Here is a 17,712-nt window from a genome sequence, read left to right as displayed (position 1 = left end):
TGTTCGAAAGACGCTTTTAAAATAAACTGAAATTTTGGAGACCATTTTGTAGTAAAAAAGCGCCAAAAATAAAATCGATTTTTAGTCTCTACGTTGTGACCAAAATTATACTTAATTCCTTAAAACTATCTTGTCAAACTTTGTTTATTCCCATACAAGGGCATTGATAAAGTAATTAGCGGATCTATTTTGTTATTAATTAAGAATTAAAGAAATTAAAAGAAAATGCCACTTTATGCTTTCAACCAGCACTTTTCGCACATACTTTAACAAAAATTATTCTTTTCATAAAAATAAAAAAGAAAAAGAAAAAGGATATATCAAAAGTGAATCTCCCTTTCTTATTTATTATTTTAATGATGTAAAGGGTGACTAGTAAGTTATAATTAACTCGTGCCCATGCATAGTGTAGCTGGCTAGGATTATTTGTCTAGCCAATTCCATAGGTTTGTTTCATATGGTTAACTTTATAGCAATTTAATAATGATCTTAATTTAACACCCCATATCATTATTTTATGATATGCATATAATAAGAATCTTGCTGGTGTTAAAAAGAGGTTAGTATAATATAATAGTAATTATACCATAACCCTCAGTCAACTACTACATGGTACAGAGATTTGAGGGAAATTTATATATTTATTCCTGGGTAATAATAAACTATATTAGCTTAATTAGTTCACGTGGTCACACGTGTACATTTGTCTTAAAGGCTGTAATGGAAAAGCTTAGCTTGCCGTGCATCAATTCATATTAATATTTAAAAAATATTAAAATACTAGATCATTTGAATTTATTATTTTTAATTATTAATATTTAAAAAATAAACTAAAAATATATTATTAAATTAAAAAAATTTAGTTTATAACTAAAAATAATATTTTTGATAATTTTTTATTATTTTTCTTTTCTATTTTTTTTACATATTATTCTTTCTTTTTTTAGTAATGCCTCTCTAAATTTTGTATTGAGGTTGAAGTTTTTGAAATATTTCTTCTTCTTTTTTAATATAATATTTTTAAATATGTTGTAGTCATGATCTAAATAGCACCTTTTTTTTAACCCAACTAACTTAGAACTTCATCATGAGAAGCCTTTAATATAATTTATACGAGTTTAATTAAGAAATCAAATTTTTAATTAATATCAACAATTTTTTTTTTTTAGTTTTAGATTTTAAATCCTAAATTACAAATTCTATATTTTAAAAGAAATAGTTTTATAATAAAAAATTAATTAATATTAACTGATTAAAAAATAATTCCTTATAATTATTTTAGAATAAATACACATACATAGCTCCATCATATATAGCCCTTTCTGGTGGCTTAAAGTTAATCAATAGTGAATGATGAATTTGGGTTAAACCAAGGGGCAATTGTTAACACCTACCACAAAAGTGAAGAATTTAGAGTGGAAGTTCTTGAAAAAGTGTGCATGATTAAAAGGTGGTGTGAATTTATTAAAAAAATGAAAAGTTATTATTTAATTTAAAAGATATAAGAATAAACAATTTTTAAAAAATTAAAATTTATTATAAAAAATAAATTAAGCAAAATTTAAGTAAAAATTTATAGATATCATAGAATTGGTTTTGTAACCAAAGTGAACAGTAAACAAAAGGGGTGATAAAAGTAAAAACTTTTAATTTTTTTAATCTATTCACTACATTAAAAGTTAAAACTGATAAAAAATATAAAAAACTTTCATTTTCAATTTCTTTTTAATTTTTTTACTATTTTTTTAATTTCTCGCAATATTCTAGTTCTAATAGGCCAAGAAGTAACAATTGTTAGAAAACTTTAATACATAAATAACAATATTCTATAACCAAATTATTTTAATAATTAAATTTAATTAAATTGATCTAACAATTTATTGTTATATAAAAAATAAATTGAAGAAAAAAGAGAAGACATATAAAAAAGACTTAATTAATCTTAATTATAAAAATAATTTATTTACTTAACATTTTTATACACAAGTTAAATATTAAATAAATTAAACTTACTACCTTATTAACACAAAATAATTAATTAATATATAAAAGATAAAATATTAAGAATTTGAATATTATTTTATTAATATTAGTCAATAATATATTTTGTAATATTATGTATTAAATATGTTTATGAACTAAATATGGACAGAAAATGATATGTTTTGTTAGCTGTCTGGCAATGAAATCTATGTTTTTTCAAACTAAAATTTTAGCTTCACTCTTCATGTTCTTCGTTAATAAATCGTAGTCTTCCAAGTTACCAAAACAAGAAGAAGAAAAAAAAAATTGTTCTTCTTCCTCTTCCTCTTGTTCCTCATTTTCTGGTATTCTTATCCTTCTTCCACTTCACACACACGCATTCACATTAACACACACACACACACACTACATTTCACAAAACCCAGTTCTTCTCTCTCTCTCTCTCTCTCTCTCTCTTACCGTTTATAGCTCATTTTTCCTTCTCCAAATCTGAACCCACAAATCCAAGCTCCCCATTTTCCCTCACACTTCTCACACTCCTCAATTGCATGTCCTTTCCAAATCCATTACCAACTTAACAACTCTGTTCTTTGTAACGTGTGTTCATCTCTCGCTTCTCAGTGTTTCTGCTACTTCCCTCTTTGTCCTCTTTGGTCTTCAGTTTTGATCCCTTTCAGCTAAGTTGTGTTTGCTTCTAATAAAATACAGAGGAAAAAGAAAAAAAAAGGAAGAAAATTTTCATCTGGGGTCATGAGATTTGTTGCATTCAGGTTCAATATTCTTCTCTTCTGATTCTAAGCTTCAACACCCCCCCCTTTCCCTTTTTCCCCTTTTTGGGATTTTACATTCAGATCTCTTTATCTCTCTCTGGCTCAGAAAAATGGAAAGATAACTCTTTTGAGCCATCATCAACATTGTTGTGTCAGTTCAAAGGTTGTGTTTTTTCGCATTCTCCTTTTTGAAGTTCTCTTCTTGTTGGAAATTGGAATTGCTCTATGCTTATGATGTTTCATTTTCAAGGCTCATGCTCAAGTTTGAACCTTGAGAAAGTGATTGCATTCTCCAAAATGTGCTCCACTTTGGTTTGACTTGGTTCCCATCTCTGCATAAAGTACCAATTTTTGGCACTAAATTTCATCTTTTTCGGAAAGGCTTCCACTTTAGGGTCTCCTATCTTTGTCCTTGCATATACAACTCATACATGGATTACATACCCTATGAAGTTTCAAGTTACTTTACTGCAATCATGTTGAAGTTCATGGCAACATTCTGTGGTGGCTTATTGAATTTCTGAGCTTTGGAGTTTGGAGTACTATTCTTTCAGGTACCATACTTGAGCATTTTTCTCTTCCACTGTAGTTCTTTTAGAAATTGTGACAATTCTTTGCCTAATTTTCAAAGATACTATGCATGTGTGAGCTTTTATCATTGCACTGCCGAACCACACTTGGGGCTTGACAAAGACATTTTACTTAAACTTTATTTTTTATTATCCCTCTACAGGTGTTTGGTATAATTGCCAAGGTGGAAACCAATATCTTTACATTTAGATGTGACTTTTGGAATAAGGATCATTCATCTTAATTTGTCAATCTAAGCATACACAGATATGCTTGAACAGAATTCTCACCTTAGGTCACCACTATTGTTATGTGTATCCATCTGCTTCTTGCTATATCCTGTTGTGAGGGCTGACATACCAGTAGGTTCTAAGCTTTGTGTGGTTGACAATGGCAGCTGGGTTTCCAAAAATGGTAATTTTGCAGTCGGGTTCTTTAACATTTCGGATGAACCTAACCAGTTTAGTATTGGTATTCGATTCAACAACAAGTCTATACCGTACAGCCAACAAACAATGGTGTGGACTGCTGGATTTCAGACTGCAGTAGGTAACAAGTCTTGTTTCCAAATCACCACAAATGGAGATATGATCCTGTTTGATGATCAAGGAATGATAGCATGGAACAGCAACACCAGTAACAAGGGTGTCGTGTCGGCTTCTCTTCTTGATAATGGTAATCTTGTTCTGATGGACAGAGAGCAAAAGATAATTTGGCAAAGTTTTGATGATCCAGATGATACACTTCTCCCAGGACAGTATCTATCTTGTGATAAATCGCTTCGTGCTGCCACTAAGGATCTAGTGTCCAGTTACTACACTCTTTCCATGAATGTTTCAGGACACCTAATGCTTCGCTGGGAAAGTAATATTCCCTACTGGATAAGCGAAAGCCCCTCCACTTCGAATCTCACTGCATATCTGACAAACAATGGAGCTCTACAACTTTTAGACAACAGTTCTAATGTTGTTTGGAGTGTGTTTGGGGAAGACCACAATGAATCTGTGAACTACCGATTTCTTAGGATAGATGTCGATGGCAATCTCCGCCTATATTCATGGGTGGAGGCTTCACAGTCATGGAGATCTGTCTGGCAAGCTGTTGAGAATCAGTGCAAGGTTTTTGCAACTTGTGGTAAACAAGGGGTCTGTGTTTTGTCTCCCTCAGGTACTGCTGATTGTGTGTGCCCTTTCGAGCAGACCGACACCGGGACCTGTTTGGTTCCATATGAACAGAAGTGTGAACCTGGCTCCACTATGATGACATATTGGAACACACACCTATATGGAATTTACCCTGTTGATGGTCCGGGTATCATAAGTAGCCTGCATCAATGTATGCAATTGTGCCAGAATGATTCAAGGTGTACGGTTGCAACCTTTTCTAATGATGGTGTTCCCCAATGCTCAATAAAGAAATCTGAATATATCACTGGTTATTCAGATCCGTCTCTAAGCTCGGTATCATTTGTTAAGAGATGTTCATTTCCATTTGCAGTAAATCCCACACTTGGAAGCACACCTCCAACCAAACAAGCTCCTAGATTTTGTGTTCCTTGTTTAATAGGAGCAGCCTCAGGCACATGTTTCGTTGTTGTTATCATTCAGCTTGGAATTGTTTTCTACATCTATAGAAGAAAAATTTCTACTAGGAGGAAAGAAAGTTTAGCTTCCGCAGGTGCAAATTCAAAGGGCTTAGTTGCATTATCTTTTTCAGAGATCAAGAGCCTCACCGAAGACTTCAAGGATCAGATTGGACCAAATATGTTCAAGGGCATGCTACCAAACAAATCTCTTGTTGCAGTTAAAGAGCTGAATGCACCCATAGATGACAGGAAGTTTCGGAGTGCTGTTCTGAAGATTGGAAGCATCCACCACAGGAATCTTGTGAAGCTGGAGGGCTATTGTTGTGAGTTCAATCATAGATTCTTAGTCTACGAGTACGTCAAAAACGGTTCTCTTGAGAACTATATAGACGATTCCCCTCTTTGCAAGAAACTGACTTGGAGAAAGAGAGTTGACATCTGCTCACGTGTGGCCAAGGCCATCAATTATCTTCACTCTGAATGCAGGGAGTTTATAAGTCATGGAAATCTGAAGTGTGAAAATGTCATGTTGGATGAGAACTTAGAAGCCAAGGTGAGTGAATTTGGGTTCGCAATAGTAGACGGCGAGGCTGTGTACTCTGGCTTTTCGGCCGAGAGGGACATAGCAGATTTTGGCATGTTAGTCCTAACCTTGTTGACCGGATGTAGAGATCAGACAGAACTTTGTGAGTGGTCATATAAAGAATGGATAGAAGGGAATGCTGCAAATGTCATTGATAAAAGAATTGAAGGTGGTGCCAACTCAAATGAACTTGAACGGGTGTTGAGAATTGCATTCTGGTGCTTACAAAGCGATGAACGTCAAAGACCCTCAATGTTGGAGGTAGTGAGAGTATTAGATGGAACATTGAGTGTTGATCCAGCACCACCTCCATTTTCTGGCCACAGACCATTGCTGGAAGAATCTGAGACACAAGAAGATGATGTTTCAGAATCTGACATTCAGTAGTGGTGATGTTCCAAATAAATTTGTAGGAACTTTGTTCATTTTATTTTACAACTCTAGTCACCTTCATACTCAACATGTATAGTAGTTGGACTAAGACTAACGTTTAGGTGAAAAAAAATAGTTTTTTACCCCTTAACTAATTTGGGGTTGTGACTATAAACTTTGAAGGTCGTGTTCATTTGGTATTTTCAGGATCTGCATTAATTTAAAGTCCTTTTTTTTCTGTCCATTTTTCCCCTTCAATAGAAAACCTTCTGCTTATTAAATATTGTTTATTGTTAAGCATAAAGTAGGCTAAGATATAAGTTTAGTTTCTGATTTCTCAATCTTTTTGGTGCATTCCATTCTAGTGAGTGATTATACAAAGTATATAATATTAATTAGAATATTGAACATTATTTACCTTATTGCAACACAAAAGCCCTCTTGTACAAGCAGTAAAGTACTGTACTATGGAATATAAATTATAAATCAATGATCTTGACCATGGTAGTTGTTATTGTGCTACAACATATATTTGAATATTTTCTATGGTATGGTTAACTGGTGGAGATTCACCGTCGGAGATGGAAGAGAAGAATGGTGGTGGATATCTTGCCGTTGAAAGTGTTACTGGCTGTGAGGCAAAGGTAATTTCTTTTTTAATTTCAAAACAAACAAAAATATTATTTATTTATTTATTTATTTTTCTAATCTTCTCTATTAAATTGTACAGGAGCTCATTAATTTAAACATTGTATGATTGAGATTTGAGCCTGTTAACTGGTAATTTCAACTATAAGATAAAAGATCACCTTATTACTAAATTATTATTTATGGTGCATGGATTTTGCTCACAAAAGAGCTCTTTCCCTCATCTATTCAGGTTTTGCTTTTGCTTTTAGATTTGTAATTTCCTTATATGATCCTTCTCCACTTTGCACTTTGCTGAACTGATACAACCTATTGAGGAAAGGATATACAATGTTGAAACCTTGATATAGATACAACAGCAAATTAGCAATGATAGTTTTCCTTATGCTCTTATATATAATTTATCAGAAATAATCTCTATTATTAGCCAAGAGAAGTTTAGCCTCTTCATGATGGGTGAACTTATTTTATTAATTTGTTGACCAGTGCATGTCTATTTTTAAGTGGTCTGTCTTTGTATTGTTAGTTTCTAAGGGTGGAAGGGCAAGAAAATGGTGTCCTAATCTGCATCCATCCATCAATTGCATAGCACTTACTATTTATTTGAAAGAAAAAAATATCTTATATAAATTTCTATTTGAATTGGTTTACAAAAACATGCAGTCTATCAAGCCAGAACTAGAAGTGCAAGCTGTACCAATCACAGATCCTTATGTGGATTTGGAGGCTGTGGTTGTAAGGTTTGTAACCTGCAAGCATGTGTTATGTCATTTTTATTTGTTGTTTCCTGATCTTGTTGATCATGATCATTAGAGTGTTGCTCTGATAGAGAACTGAGCAGGTTCATTACTATCACAAATTTTGTGAATTCTTTTCAGTTTCTAATAATTTCAGTACTTCATTGGTTAGCATCCAAATTTGTACTAAAAGAAGAGTGCTTTTTTGTTTTCATGGTATACCCTTATGGTTATTGTTGCATTAAGATGCAAATGTTCTTAGAGTAAAATTGAATGATGTACTGTTTAATGATACATGTTATACCATTCATTATGTTTATATTAAAGTATGATTAAGTATGATCAATACTGCAAAAGTATGATTAAGTGATCGAAAATTCGACATGGTATTTAAGTATTTTTTTCTTTAATTATACCAAGAAATTGATTGTATCATTTTGCCTTTCATGAAGGTGAGAGTTCAGATTCCTATCATTCACAAGTCATTATCATGGGAGACCTATGATGAAGATCTATCTTAATTATATAGTCTTATGTTCTTTTGGCTGAATTTTATTCATTTCTAGAACAAATTGGTGGAAGTTAATCTTTTATAAAATAGATAGAAAAATAAGTTAAGAAAATTGTGCATAAAAATAATAGTGAGCAAACTAATTGAGTTATACATGAAGACATTATGGATGAAAAAGAACTAAGTATTAGGGTAGTAAAATATCTTTTTTGAAGTACTTTTTTTTTATTTGCTGTTTAATTATTTTCTATATTCTATATTCTCATCTATCATGAAAATAACTTTGTCTAATGAACATATTTATTAGATATATATTAAATATTAAGTTGAGATAATTATACAAATAAAAAGAGATAATTCGAATATTAAACAAGTATAGTCTATTAATATATAAAAAGAACAATCTCAATAGTTGATTTTATTTTTATATAATAATAAACTTAGTTACTTATTTAATCTTTTTGTTAGTTAAAATGCGTTCTAAAAATTACCATTTAAAAAAAAAATATTAAAAAGATACAAATTAATATCAACCACTCTAAATTTATAAACTGAATTTTTAATTAAATTAAAAATTCAATATAATAAAAAGAGATTGTACAGCGTGCAATTTTGTTATTCATTTATAAATTCTAGATTAAAGAAACAAAAACTAAAATATTTACGAAACAACCCATTCTCTAGTTCATTGGGCCACAATGGCTCTCATTAAGGCCCAAAAAATGTTCAAACAAACAAGTTAAAAATCTATAAGAATTATAATATTGGAAACATGAACCATCAAGCCCGTCTAGCTCAGTTGGTAGAGCGCAAGGCTCTTAACCTTGTGGTCGTGGGTTCGAGCCCCACGGTGGGCGTATTATTTTTCAAATTCAATTAATGAAATTATTAATTTTATTTTATTTTTTTCAAAAGTATATTCAAATTTTTTGCATTAGTAATGTTCTATCTATTGTAGTATTAGTACATATCATGGGATGGGATGCCAAATATTTCTCACATGGTGACATGAATTTGCTTCATTCTTTTTTCAGGATACATAATTATATATGATGTATGAATGACCATACTCTAGACAACTGGTCAATTAACAGCTTTTTTTCCTTCTTTTTTTTTTTTAAAAAAATGTTAATTAGCGACAACAAAACAGAAAAGCTTCTCATTAACAGTTTTGTACCAACCAAGTACCTTCGTTCGGTAGAATAAATCAGAGAAAAGCGATCATTATTAGTCGTATACTCAACCTTTTGTATCCACTATTCGATCCATGCATGTCAGAGATTTTTTTTTAAACATATCCTAAGCAATTCGTTGTAAATTTATAATTAACAAGCCTAATTAAAGTTATTACTTTAATTAATGAAATAATGCCAATATTATGTTTGTTCACTGAACACGGATTATGTAAAAGTTATTTTGACCGTTAACTACTTAAAATTCTCCATTGCTATTTCTTCAAAAAAAAAAAAATATCTGTTGCTAAGTTTTAAGAAATCATGCAAAAAGAGGTGCCTAACTTATATTAAATTTGTCCAATTAATTTTGGTATTTTAAATAACATCACAGTTAAATAATAATAATAATAATAATAATAATAATAATAATAATAATAATAATAAGAACTATTATTGTTGTTATTATGCTAAAGATAATGGTTAAAAATCATTATGAAAAAGTGAATTTACTTTTAACTACTTTTTATACTACAATCATGAGAGAAATAAAGGTGATATACTACTAACTATTACCACACTGTTTAAAAAAAACCTTAACAATAAAAAGAATAATAAAGAATGATAGCATCAGCAGCTCCAACACTATAAATAAGAGAAGAGAGAACATTAGGTGGGGTAATTATATTATGTACCTTATTATATATATGACCTCGACCAAAAAGTTATATATATGCTTCTTCTATAGTTAGAGGGCAAAAGCTGGCTCCAGAGTTTTCTATACTTCTATTTATCTTTCTATCTTATCATCAGGATTCGGAAGAAGAAACTTGCAATAAAATTTATTAATTTTAGTATTCCTAGATAGTGTCATAGTGGTAGTAGTTTCATTTTTGTTATTTTTATATATTTAGTTTATACTATGATTTTTCAATTTTCAGAGTTATATATTACTATGGCATGAGAGAAGATAGTTGGCTTTGAAAATCTTATTATATATATATAGAAGCACATTATTAATATATTATTAATTTAATTTGAAATTTTAGAATTTAGTTAGTTGTTATTGTTATAGAGAAATGGCATCATCATCATCATCATCATCATCTTCTACAAGAAACATTGAGCAAGAATCAAGAAGAAGAAGTGGGTGTGTGACACCAAAGGGTAAAAGATTCAGAATTCCAGAGGTTTTAACAACAAATCCACCACCACCTCCAAAGAAGAAGAGAAGAGTGATGTCACCATCTTGTTCATCAAATTCACCATCATCATCGGTAGCATTTTTTCATTCACCAGACATAGAGCTATTCTTCTTCTCAGCACTCAAAAATGTCTCTGTTTAGATTCTTGAATAATTCCAGAGGTGATGATGACTATTATTAATTAGTGATGTTATGACTTCATCATATAGGGTGCAAGTTAAAACTAGCTACCTACTTTGATTTGATTATTAGGAATGGTGATTTCTTCTTCTTAATATATAGTATAGTAGTAGTGTTGTTTTGTTTTGGTTTTAATTTGCTGGTTGGAGTAGTGTTGCTATTCAATATTCACATTTTTGTAAATTATCAAAGTGTTTATGTATGTTTATTATTGCTAAATTCTAAGTGTGTAAAAATTTTGAGGGTTAAGTGGTTTTATAATTAGTATATATCTTTGATTTGATTTGTATATATATATATATATATATATATATATATATATATATATATATATATATTTGGCTTCATCATCATCAGTGTAATTTCTTGTAAAATAATAAGTTGACTAATATTGTTTTGATGAATATTTTTCAAAAAAATTACATTTATCAAATTTCAAAGGTTTATTATTATTATTATTATTATTATTATTATTATTATTATTATTATTATTATTATTATTATTATTATTATTAGCTAATGTTACCTTTGATAGTGTCATGTCATCTCCATATGCAACACAATACACATAGAAATGAAAAAAAAAGGGGACAACTTTTGAATATGGAAGAAGTGAATGCTTTTGAATATTTTTTTTGTTATGCCATTTTTTAAGTGAGAAAGATAAATAAGTCTCTAATTTTATAATTTAAAGACGTATAAGTTTTTAATTAATTAAAAATACAAAAATATCTCTTATTTTTTAAAATGCGAGATATCTAAATTTTTTTGTCCAAAATATATAAGAACAAATAGATTCTTCGAAAGGTCTTAGATGTCTTATATTTTAAAAAGTGATAGACATTTTTTTATTTTTAATTAATCAATAACTTATTTGTCGTTAAGATAAAAGGTAGGAATATATTTATCGTTTTCTGTTTACTTATTTAACAAGTGATCAAATGCACTCTAGAGTCCACACACATAACACAATGCTAGAGATATATATTGCTTTAGTTTATCTAAATTTTTCTGCAAAGTTTTCTTTATTATTATGCATGTACTGTGTACTATGGTAAGTGTCCAGTCAACTTTATAGGGTTAAAGTTGCATGTATGACACAAAAAGCATAATCAAGAGAAGAATTAAAACTTGGGCTATCATTATCATTTGCCACCCTTATATACCTTTGACAGTACCTCAAAAAGAATAGACAAAAAGAAAAATAATAACAAATGGAAATGAAAAAGGCAAGGCATTTGCAGCTTCAAGATGAGAATCCAAAGATAGAGGGATAGAATAATAACAAATAAAGTGATATGCATGCATGGGATGGTACATCAAAATAATCATTCTAGTTTGTTTTGGGTTTATTGTATGATTGGAAATATGGTGTGTCATACCAATGGAAACAGTACACCAAGGGGAAGATATATATTAGGAGAATCCAATGAAAAAGATATTTTAGCTTATTTTGGGATTATAATTTTTTTATTTATTTTATGCTATTTTTTATTAATAAAAATTAAATTTTTTAAATTTAAAAATTTAAGTTTATTTGAACAAATATATAAAGTGTTATATCTTTAAACTAGAATATCTTATTAATATACCCCATGAGAATTTTACCTAAATTATATTGGATCAAGTGCTTGATTATAGACCAAAAGATATAGTCTTCCCTATTGCCAACATAAAATTTAATATAATATAATAGAATAAAATAAAATAAAATAAAATAAAAATATATCTCATTTGCTATCTAAGAATTAATTATATGTAAGGTACATTATTATAGATTATTATTTGGGTTTGGCTTGGATCAATTAATGTATTGAGAATTGACTATTAACTACATCTGTTGAGTTGACATTTTAATTATTTGTTTATGGCATGAAGTTGTTGACTAAATGGATGAATTAGTGTGTGTTTGGATTGTGGTTGGTCAAACTGGAATTTGAATAAAAGTGATTTTATAGAATTGATTTTGGATAGAAGTAAGTTTGTGTCAACATGATTTATGTTTGGCAACTCTTTACCAAAATTGATTTTAATAAAATAAATTTTGTTTGGATAACATTAGTTAAAATCACTTTTAGATAGATAATTACTTAAAAGGACATGACATTAAATTATAATATTATTTTTTATACATGTTTAATTTTTTTTATATTTTTTTCTTATATATTTTTTATATAGTATATTTTTAATACTCTTAGTACTCTTTTTTAGTACATTATAATTTTTAACTATTATTATTATTATCTAATGGAATCAATAAATTCTATTATAAAAAGATAATAATAAATATAATACACAAAAATTATAACTATAAAAATATATAATGTCAAATAAAAAATTGATAAAAAATAATAAAAAAGAGTTCATATAGAGAGGAATAATAAGAATTCTATAAATAATGCAATAATATGTATAAAGGATAAAGTTGGTAAAAGAAAAATAAATATTGAAGGTATTAGCTAAAAGCACGTTAGTGCAACGGAGAAGCTAGAAATTATTGCTTCTTGTAAACGTTGGTTAGGAACAAAAGCACTTCTGCGTTTGTAAAGAAGAAAATTAGCCAAACAAAAAAGTGAAACTTTCAAGAAACTCTAACGTGCTTTTTTCCTTCAAACGTGATTACCAAACACACCCTTAATTTCTAGATTTAAGAATGTGTACAAGGAAGGGGAACGTATCAGCACAGCAGTAAAATCTCGTGAACAACACAAGTTTCCAAACCAAACTCGGTTCCTAGATTTGCTGTCGCCACAAAATTTCACAGCTTTTTCCTGTCCCATTTATTGTTTTTGTCAGATAGAATAGGCCAATAGCCGATAGCCAATGGCCAACAAAATCAAAGATTTTTATTGATTTTTTTGGTCAAGTAAGATTTTTATTGATTGAAATGGGCCTCCAAAATAATTGGGCCACTTCCAATCTTTGTTAATTTTCTATATAACGTTCTGGACCGTAATGGACCTTCATACAACGTCTCTTTTAGTTTTTAGCTAAATTGTTTAACAATTGTACAGAGCAAAACTCTGATACCCATGTTAGAACAGATCAGTGGCTAGTCTACAAGCTCCCATTTCCAACTTCTCCAAGAGTGGAGCCTCACACTCTCTAGGAATGGAGCTACACTGCTTCGACAAGCGGAGCTTTGATCCTAACAATTTCTCAAGTCTAGTTCAGGTACAAATTCGAAGATAATCACAAAACAACTGAGAGAGATGGAACAAAAGAAGGGATACAAACTCAACAAGGCAAGTCATGAAAGGTATAGAAAATGCAGGCATGCAAGGGGATGTTCTAGACCTGGAGGAATTTCCAGCTCAACATGAAGATAATACAGATAAAAAATTAGTTGGCCGAGTGTTGACGGAAAAGGTGCTAAATACGATCACAGTGCACAAAACGATTCTCAATATATGGGGAGATCCGCAGGGTTTGGGGATCATAAATGCAGGACCAAACTCCTTTATCTTGAACTTCAAAAGTCCAGAGGAAGCCAGAAGAGCGTATGATGGTAGACCATGGAGAATAGAAGGTCATATGCTGAGTCTGCAATGGTGAAGCTCAAACCTGTCCATTGATGAGGTAAACTGCAATCAGCTTCCTATTTGGATTCAAATACATGAGTTATCTTATGATAAAATTCATATAAAAAATGCTGAAAAAATAGGAGCCATAGTAGGGAGAGTGATAAGTGCTGAAGATCCTTTGGTTGAAGGAAACAAGCTTAGATCTTTTTTGAGGGTCAGAGTGGAGATAAACGTTCAAACACCTTTAAAAATAGGATTTTGGTTTAAAAGAAATGATGGAAGCCACTCATGGGCTGAATTTAAATATGAAAAACTGTATGATTATTGTTATAAGTGTGGAAGAATTGGGCATAATAAAAGAGCATGTGGTACGGAGCTAGTGAGGTCATTAGTAACCCAGAAATTCCTAGATATGGGCCTGAACTCACAACTCCAGGGCTGAGGTCGATAGAGAATGAGGCAAGAAAGGCAGGAATCAGGAGGAGAAAGGAGGAACAAAACAATTGGGTGGAGGAGAAACAGAGATAATCACAGAGAAACAGAGGGGAGCCAAGTCTAGGAGGTGTGAGAAGCTCTCAAGCTAGTGCCTCTGAGAAATCTTAGGACAGATTAGCAAATCCACAGGAGCAAATGGGAGAGAGACAAGTGGCAATACAAGAAGTGCAAGATCAAGATGAAGGGGCTGATGATGATGGAATGAACAGTGAGAAGTACAACAATATCTTCAATTTAGATGATGGGACAGCAAACCACAGAAAAAGAAAAAAGGAAGGGGTCATCCTACAAAATCAGCAAGCCAGTGAGTCAGTAACAATGAAAAACGTGAATAAGGTTAGAAAATTAGAAAAAGGTAGGGGAGAATGGGGAGGATAGAAGCAAGATTCCTAGGAAGCATAAAGAGAAAGGTGGGCCAAGCATGAGAAGAATAGACAGCACAAAAAGAGGGGTATGGACTTTCATCAACCAAAGGCCCAATAGAAATAGACAACAAATTAAAAGTGGGCCAATTGAAGAAGAGAGGAACCTGACTATTGGACAAATATTAAAGGAGTTCAACAAAAGCATGGCTGAAGAAAAAAGGAAGAAAAACACAGAAAGAGAAGTTGAAGAGGAGGCCCAAAATAGAAATAACATGGACATTGATGGGTCAATCAGATAGTATAAAACAAACGAGAAATAGTCAAAACAGAGAAGCAAGCAGCTAGTCACAGAAAGCGATGGAGGCTTCTATTATGTAGAACTAGCAAAAGAAGAAGAGAAAATAGAGCAGAAAAATAGCAAAGCAATTGTAGTTTCTAGAGAATACGAAACAGAACTTGTTCAAAGAATGGAGGAAAAGTTGAAGCTTAAAATAAGAAGGGAAGAAGACCAACAGGAGCAGACTGAAAATTTTCTGAGTGAAGAAGAGGAAGCTACGCAGATGTGGAAGGCCAACAAGAAGAACAAATGGAGCAGAGGCCTAATAGAAGGAAGAGTTCATGAGGAAGAATCACATATCAGAGATGACTTGGAAGACTCAATGGCTAAGGAGGCGGGCCTATACATGCCCCCAACTCAACCATGAGCATCATAAGTTGGAACTGTCGCGGGGTAACGGCCCCGCGATAGTTTCTGAATTACACAGCATGTGCAAACAATTAAAGCCTGCAATAGTATTTCTAATTGAGACTAGAGCTAGAGAAAGTACTATTAAGAAGCTGAAAATAAGGTTACATTTTGAGAATGTATTTCACATAGAACTCCGGGGACTGTCCGGAGGGCTATGCCTTTTGTGGAATGAAATATATAATATTGACATTTATTTTTGGTGTGATAATCATATAAAAGCCCGTATTGATGATAGAAAAGGGAAGATGTGGAAGTGCAACTTCATATATGGAAACCCATGTTCTAGAAGAAGAAAAGAACAATGGAGAGCTATCACAGCGAATAATGACAACAAGGAGGAGCCACAATTATTCATAGGAGATTTCAACGACATTTTGAGCCAAGAGGAGAAAATTGGTTTGCATCCAAAGCCAAAAGCCAGGTGAGAGAATTTAGGCAATTTTTAGATATGAATTATCTTATGGACTTAGATATAAAGGGAGGAAGATTCACATGGTTCAGCAGGATTTATCACTAAGGAGAGGATAGATAGGGCGTTAATCAACTAGGAATGGAGAGTTTTGTATTAGCAGGCATCACTCAAAGCTCTGCCGGCTATTAGTTCTGACCAGTGCCAATTAGTTTTGGACATAAATCAAGTTCAAAGAATAGAGAAGAGTTTCAAATTCGATACCTTTTGGATCGATTATGATGAGTGCGAGAATACAGTAAGAAAGGGATGGGATAAGGAAAACATCCAAGGATGCGTTTGGAAAGGAATAACAAGTAGAATGGAAAATTGTAAAGAGGAGCTTAAAAAGTGGAGCAAGAGGACATTTAAACGAGCAGACAAAGAAATCCAAAAGCTAAAGAAGGAATTAAAGAAGCTACAAGATTCGAAATTAACACAAGAGAAGCAGGAGAAAATACAGCGGATAAAGAAGAATATAGCTGCTTTATGGAAACAGGAAGAAAAATTTTGGGAACAAAGAGCCAGGTTGAAGTGGTTGAAATGGGGAGACAATAACACATCTTTGTTCCATGCCACAACCATTCAATGAAGGGGAAGGAACTGAATTGATAAGCTTAAAAATGAGGCGGGCTCATGGATAAAGGATAGGAAAGAAATTATGAGCCAAATCGAGTAACGATTTGATGCGTTATTTACTTCCAACAACAAAAGAAATTGTGAATCAGTCTTAAGCAATATTTCAGTGAGAGTCACGAAAGACATGAATAGGGAGATGATCTCAGAGATCACAGAAGAGGAGATTAGAAAAGCAGTCTTCAGCATGGGCAGCCTCAAGGCTCCTGGACCAGATGGCCTGAATGGACTGTTCTATCAAAAACACTGGGAGATAATTAAGAAGGAGGCATGTGCAGTAGTTAGAGAATTCTTTCAGAATGGGTACTTGCCGGAAGAGATTAGCGAAACCATAGTAGTCTTAATTCCAAAGGTCAAGAATCCGAAAGAACTTAATTAGTTAAGACCAATCAGCTGTTGTAACTTTATTTACAAAATTATAACGAGGGTCATAGTGTTGAGGCTGAAAGGGCTCCTCGAGGATATAGTGTCCCCAACTCAAAGTGCATTCGTGGGAGGAAGGCTCATACAAAATAATGTAATAATTGTCCAAGAAGTTTATCATAGCCTAAACAAGAAAAGAAGAGAGGGATCACAAAATAGCAATCAAGTTGGATATGAATAAAGCATATGATAGGTTAGAATGGGATTTTCTCGAAAAGGTGCTCATGAAACTCGGGTTCACCGAAAAATGGGTTAAATTGGTAATGAAATGTGTCAGAAGTACAAGTTATAGGGTAAAGGTCAATGGAGAGTTATCGAAGAAGATCAAGCCTTAGAGGGGTCTTCAACAAGGGGATCCATTATCCCCCTATCTTTTCATTTTAGCAGCTGAGGTATTAACGATTCTAATGCAGGAGGCTCAAGCGAAATGCTATATAACAGGTCTGAAGATAGCCCCAACAGCTCGGTTCTTACTCACTTGTTGTTCGCAGACGATTACATTATATTCGCGAAAGCAAAGGAGGATGAGATATTTCAGATTATCACCGTGCTAAATGAAAACACAGAGGCATTCGGACAAAGGATAAACCTGAACAAGTCAGGTATTACCTTTGGAAGTCAAGTGTCGATACAAACGAGAGTAGACATTAAAGAGATTTTAGGAATGACAACATGGGACACGACAGGAAAATACTTGGGGTTACCAGTCATATGGGGAAGATCTCATAACAAGACTCTAGCATGGATTGAAGAAAAA

At 32.0% G+C, this 17,712-nt stretch overlaps 2 protein-coding genes and 1 non-coding gene across 3 annotated transcripts; all 3 read left to right on the top strand.

Moving 5' to 3' along the window:
* Window positions 1–2,151: 2,151 nt before the first annotated feature.
* On the top strand, window positions 2,152–6,144 carry LOC112696048 (G-type lectin S-receptor-like serine/threonine-protein kinase SD3-1). The gene is made up of 2 exons (XM_025748631.3): window positions 2,152–3,307; window positions 3,487–6,144. The coding sequence occupies exon 2, from the start codon at window positions 3,593–3,595 to the stop codon at window positions 5,876–5,878; it is 2,286 nt and encodes a 761-aa protein (XP_025604416.1). The 5' UTR covers window positions 2,152–3,307; window positions 3,487–3,592; the 3' UTR covers window positions 5,879–6,144.
* Window positions 6,145–8,543: 2,399 nt separating this feature from the next.
* Window positions 8,544–8,616, top strand: TRNAK-CUU (transfer RNA lysine (anticodon CUU)). The gene has a single exon. It is a non-coding gene; the product is annotated as a tRNA-Lys (tRNA).
* Window positions 8,617–15,693: 7,077 nt separating this feature from the next.
* Window positions 15,694–16,488, top strand: LOC114927811 (uncharacterized). Its single transcript, XM_029298837.1, has 2 exons — window positions 15,694–15,869; window positions 16,050–16,488. The coding sequence occupies exons 1-2, from the start codon at window positions 15,694–15,696 to the stop codon at window positions 16,486–16,488; spliced, it is 615 nt and encodes a 204-aa protein (XP_029154670.1).
* The last annotated feature ends 1,224 nt before the right edge of the window (window positions 16,489–17,712 follow it).

This window comes from Arachis hypogaea, chromosome 6 (genome assembly GCF_003086295.3).
Source record: "Arachis hypogaea cultivar Tifrunner chromosome 6, arahy.Tifrunner.gnm2.J5K5, whole genome shotgun sequence".
Lineage (NCBI taxonomy): Eukaryota > Viridiplantae > Streptophyta > Magnoliopsida > Fabales > Fabaceae > Arachis > Arachis hypogaea.
Note: the sequence above shows the minus strand (reverse complement) of the source record. Positions and strands in the feature narration are given on the sequence as shown.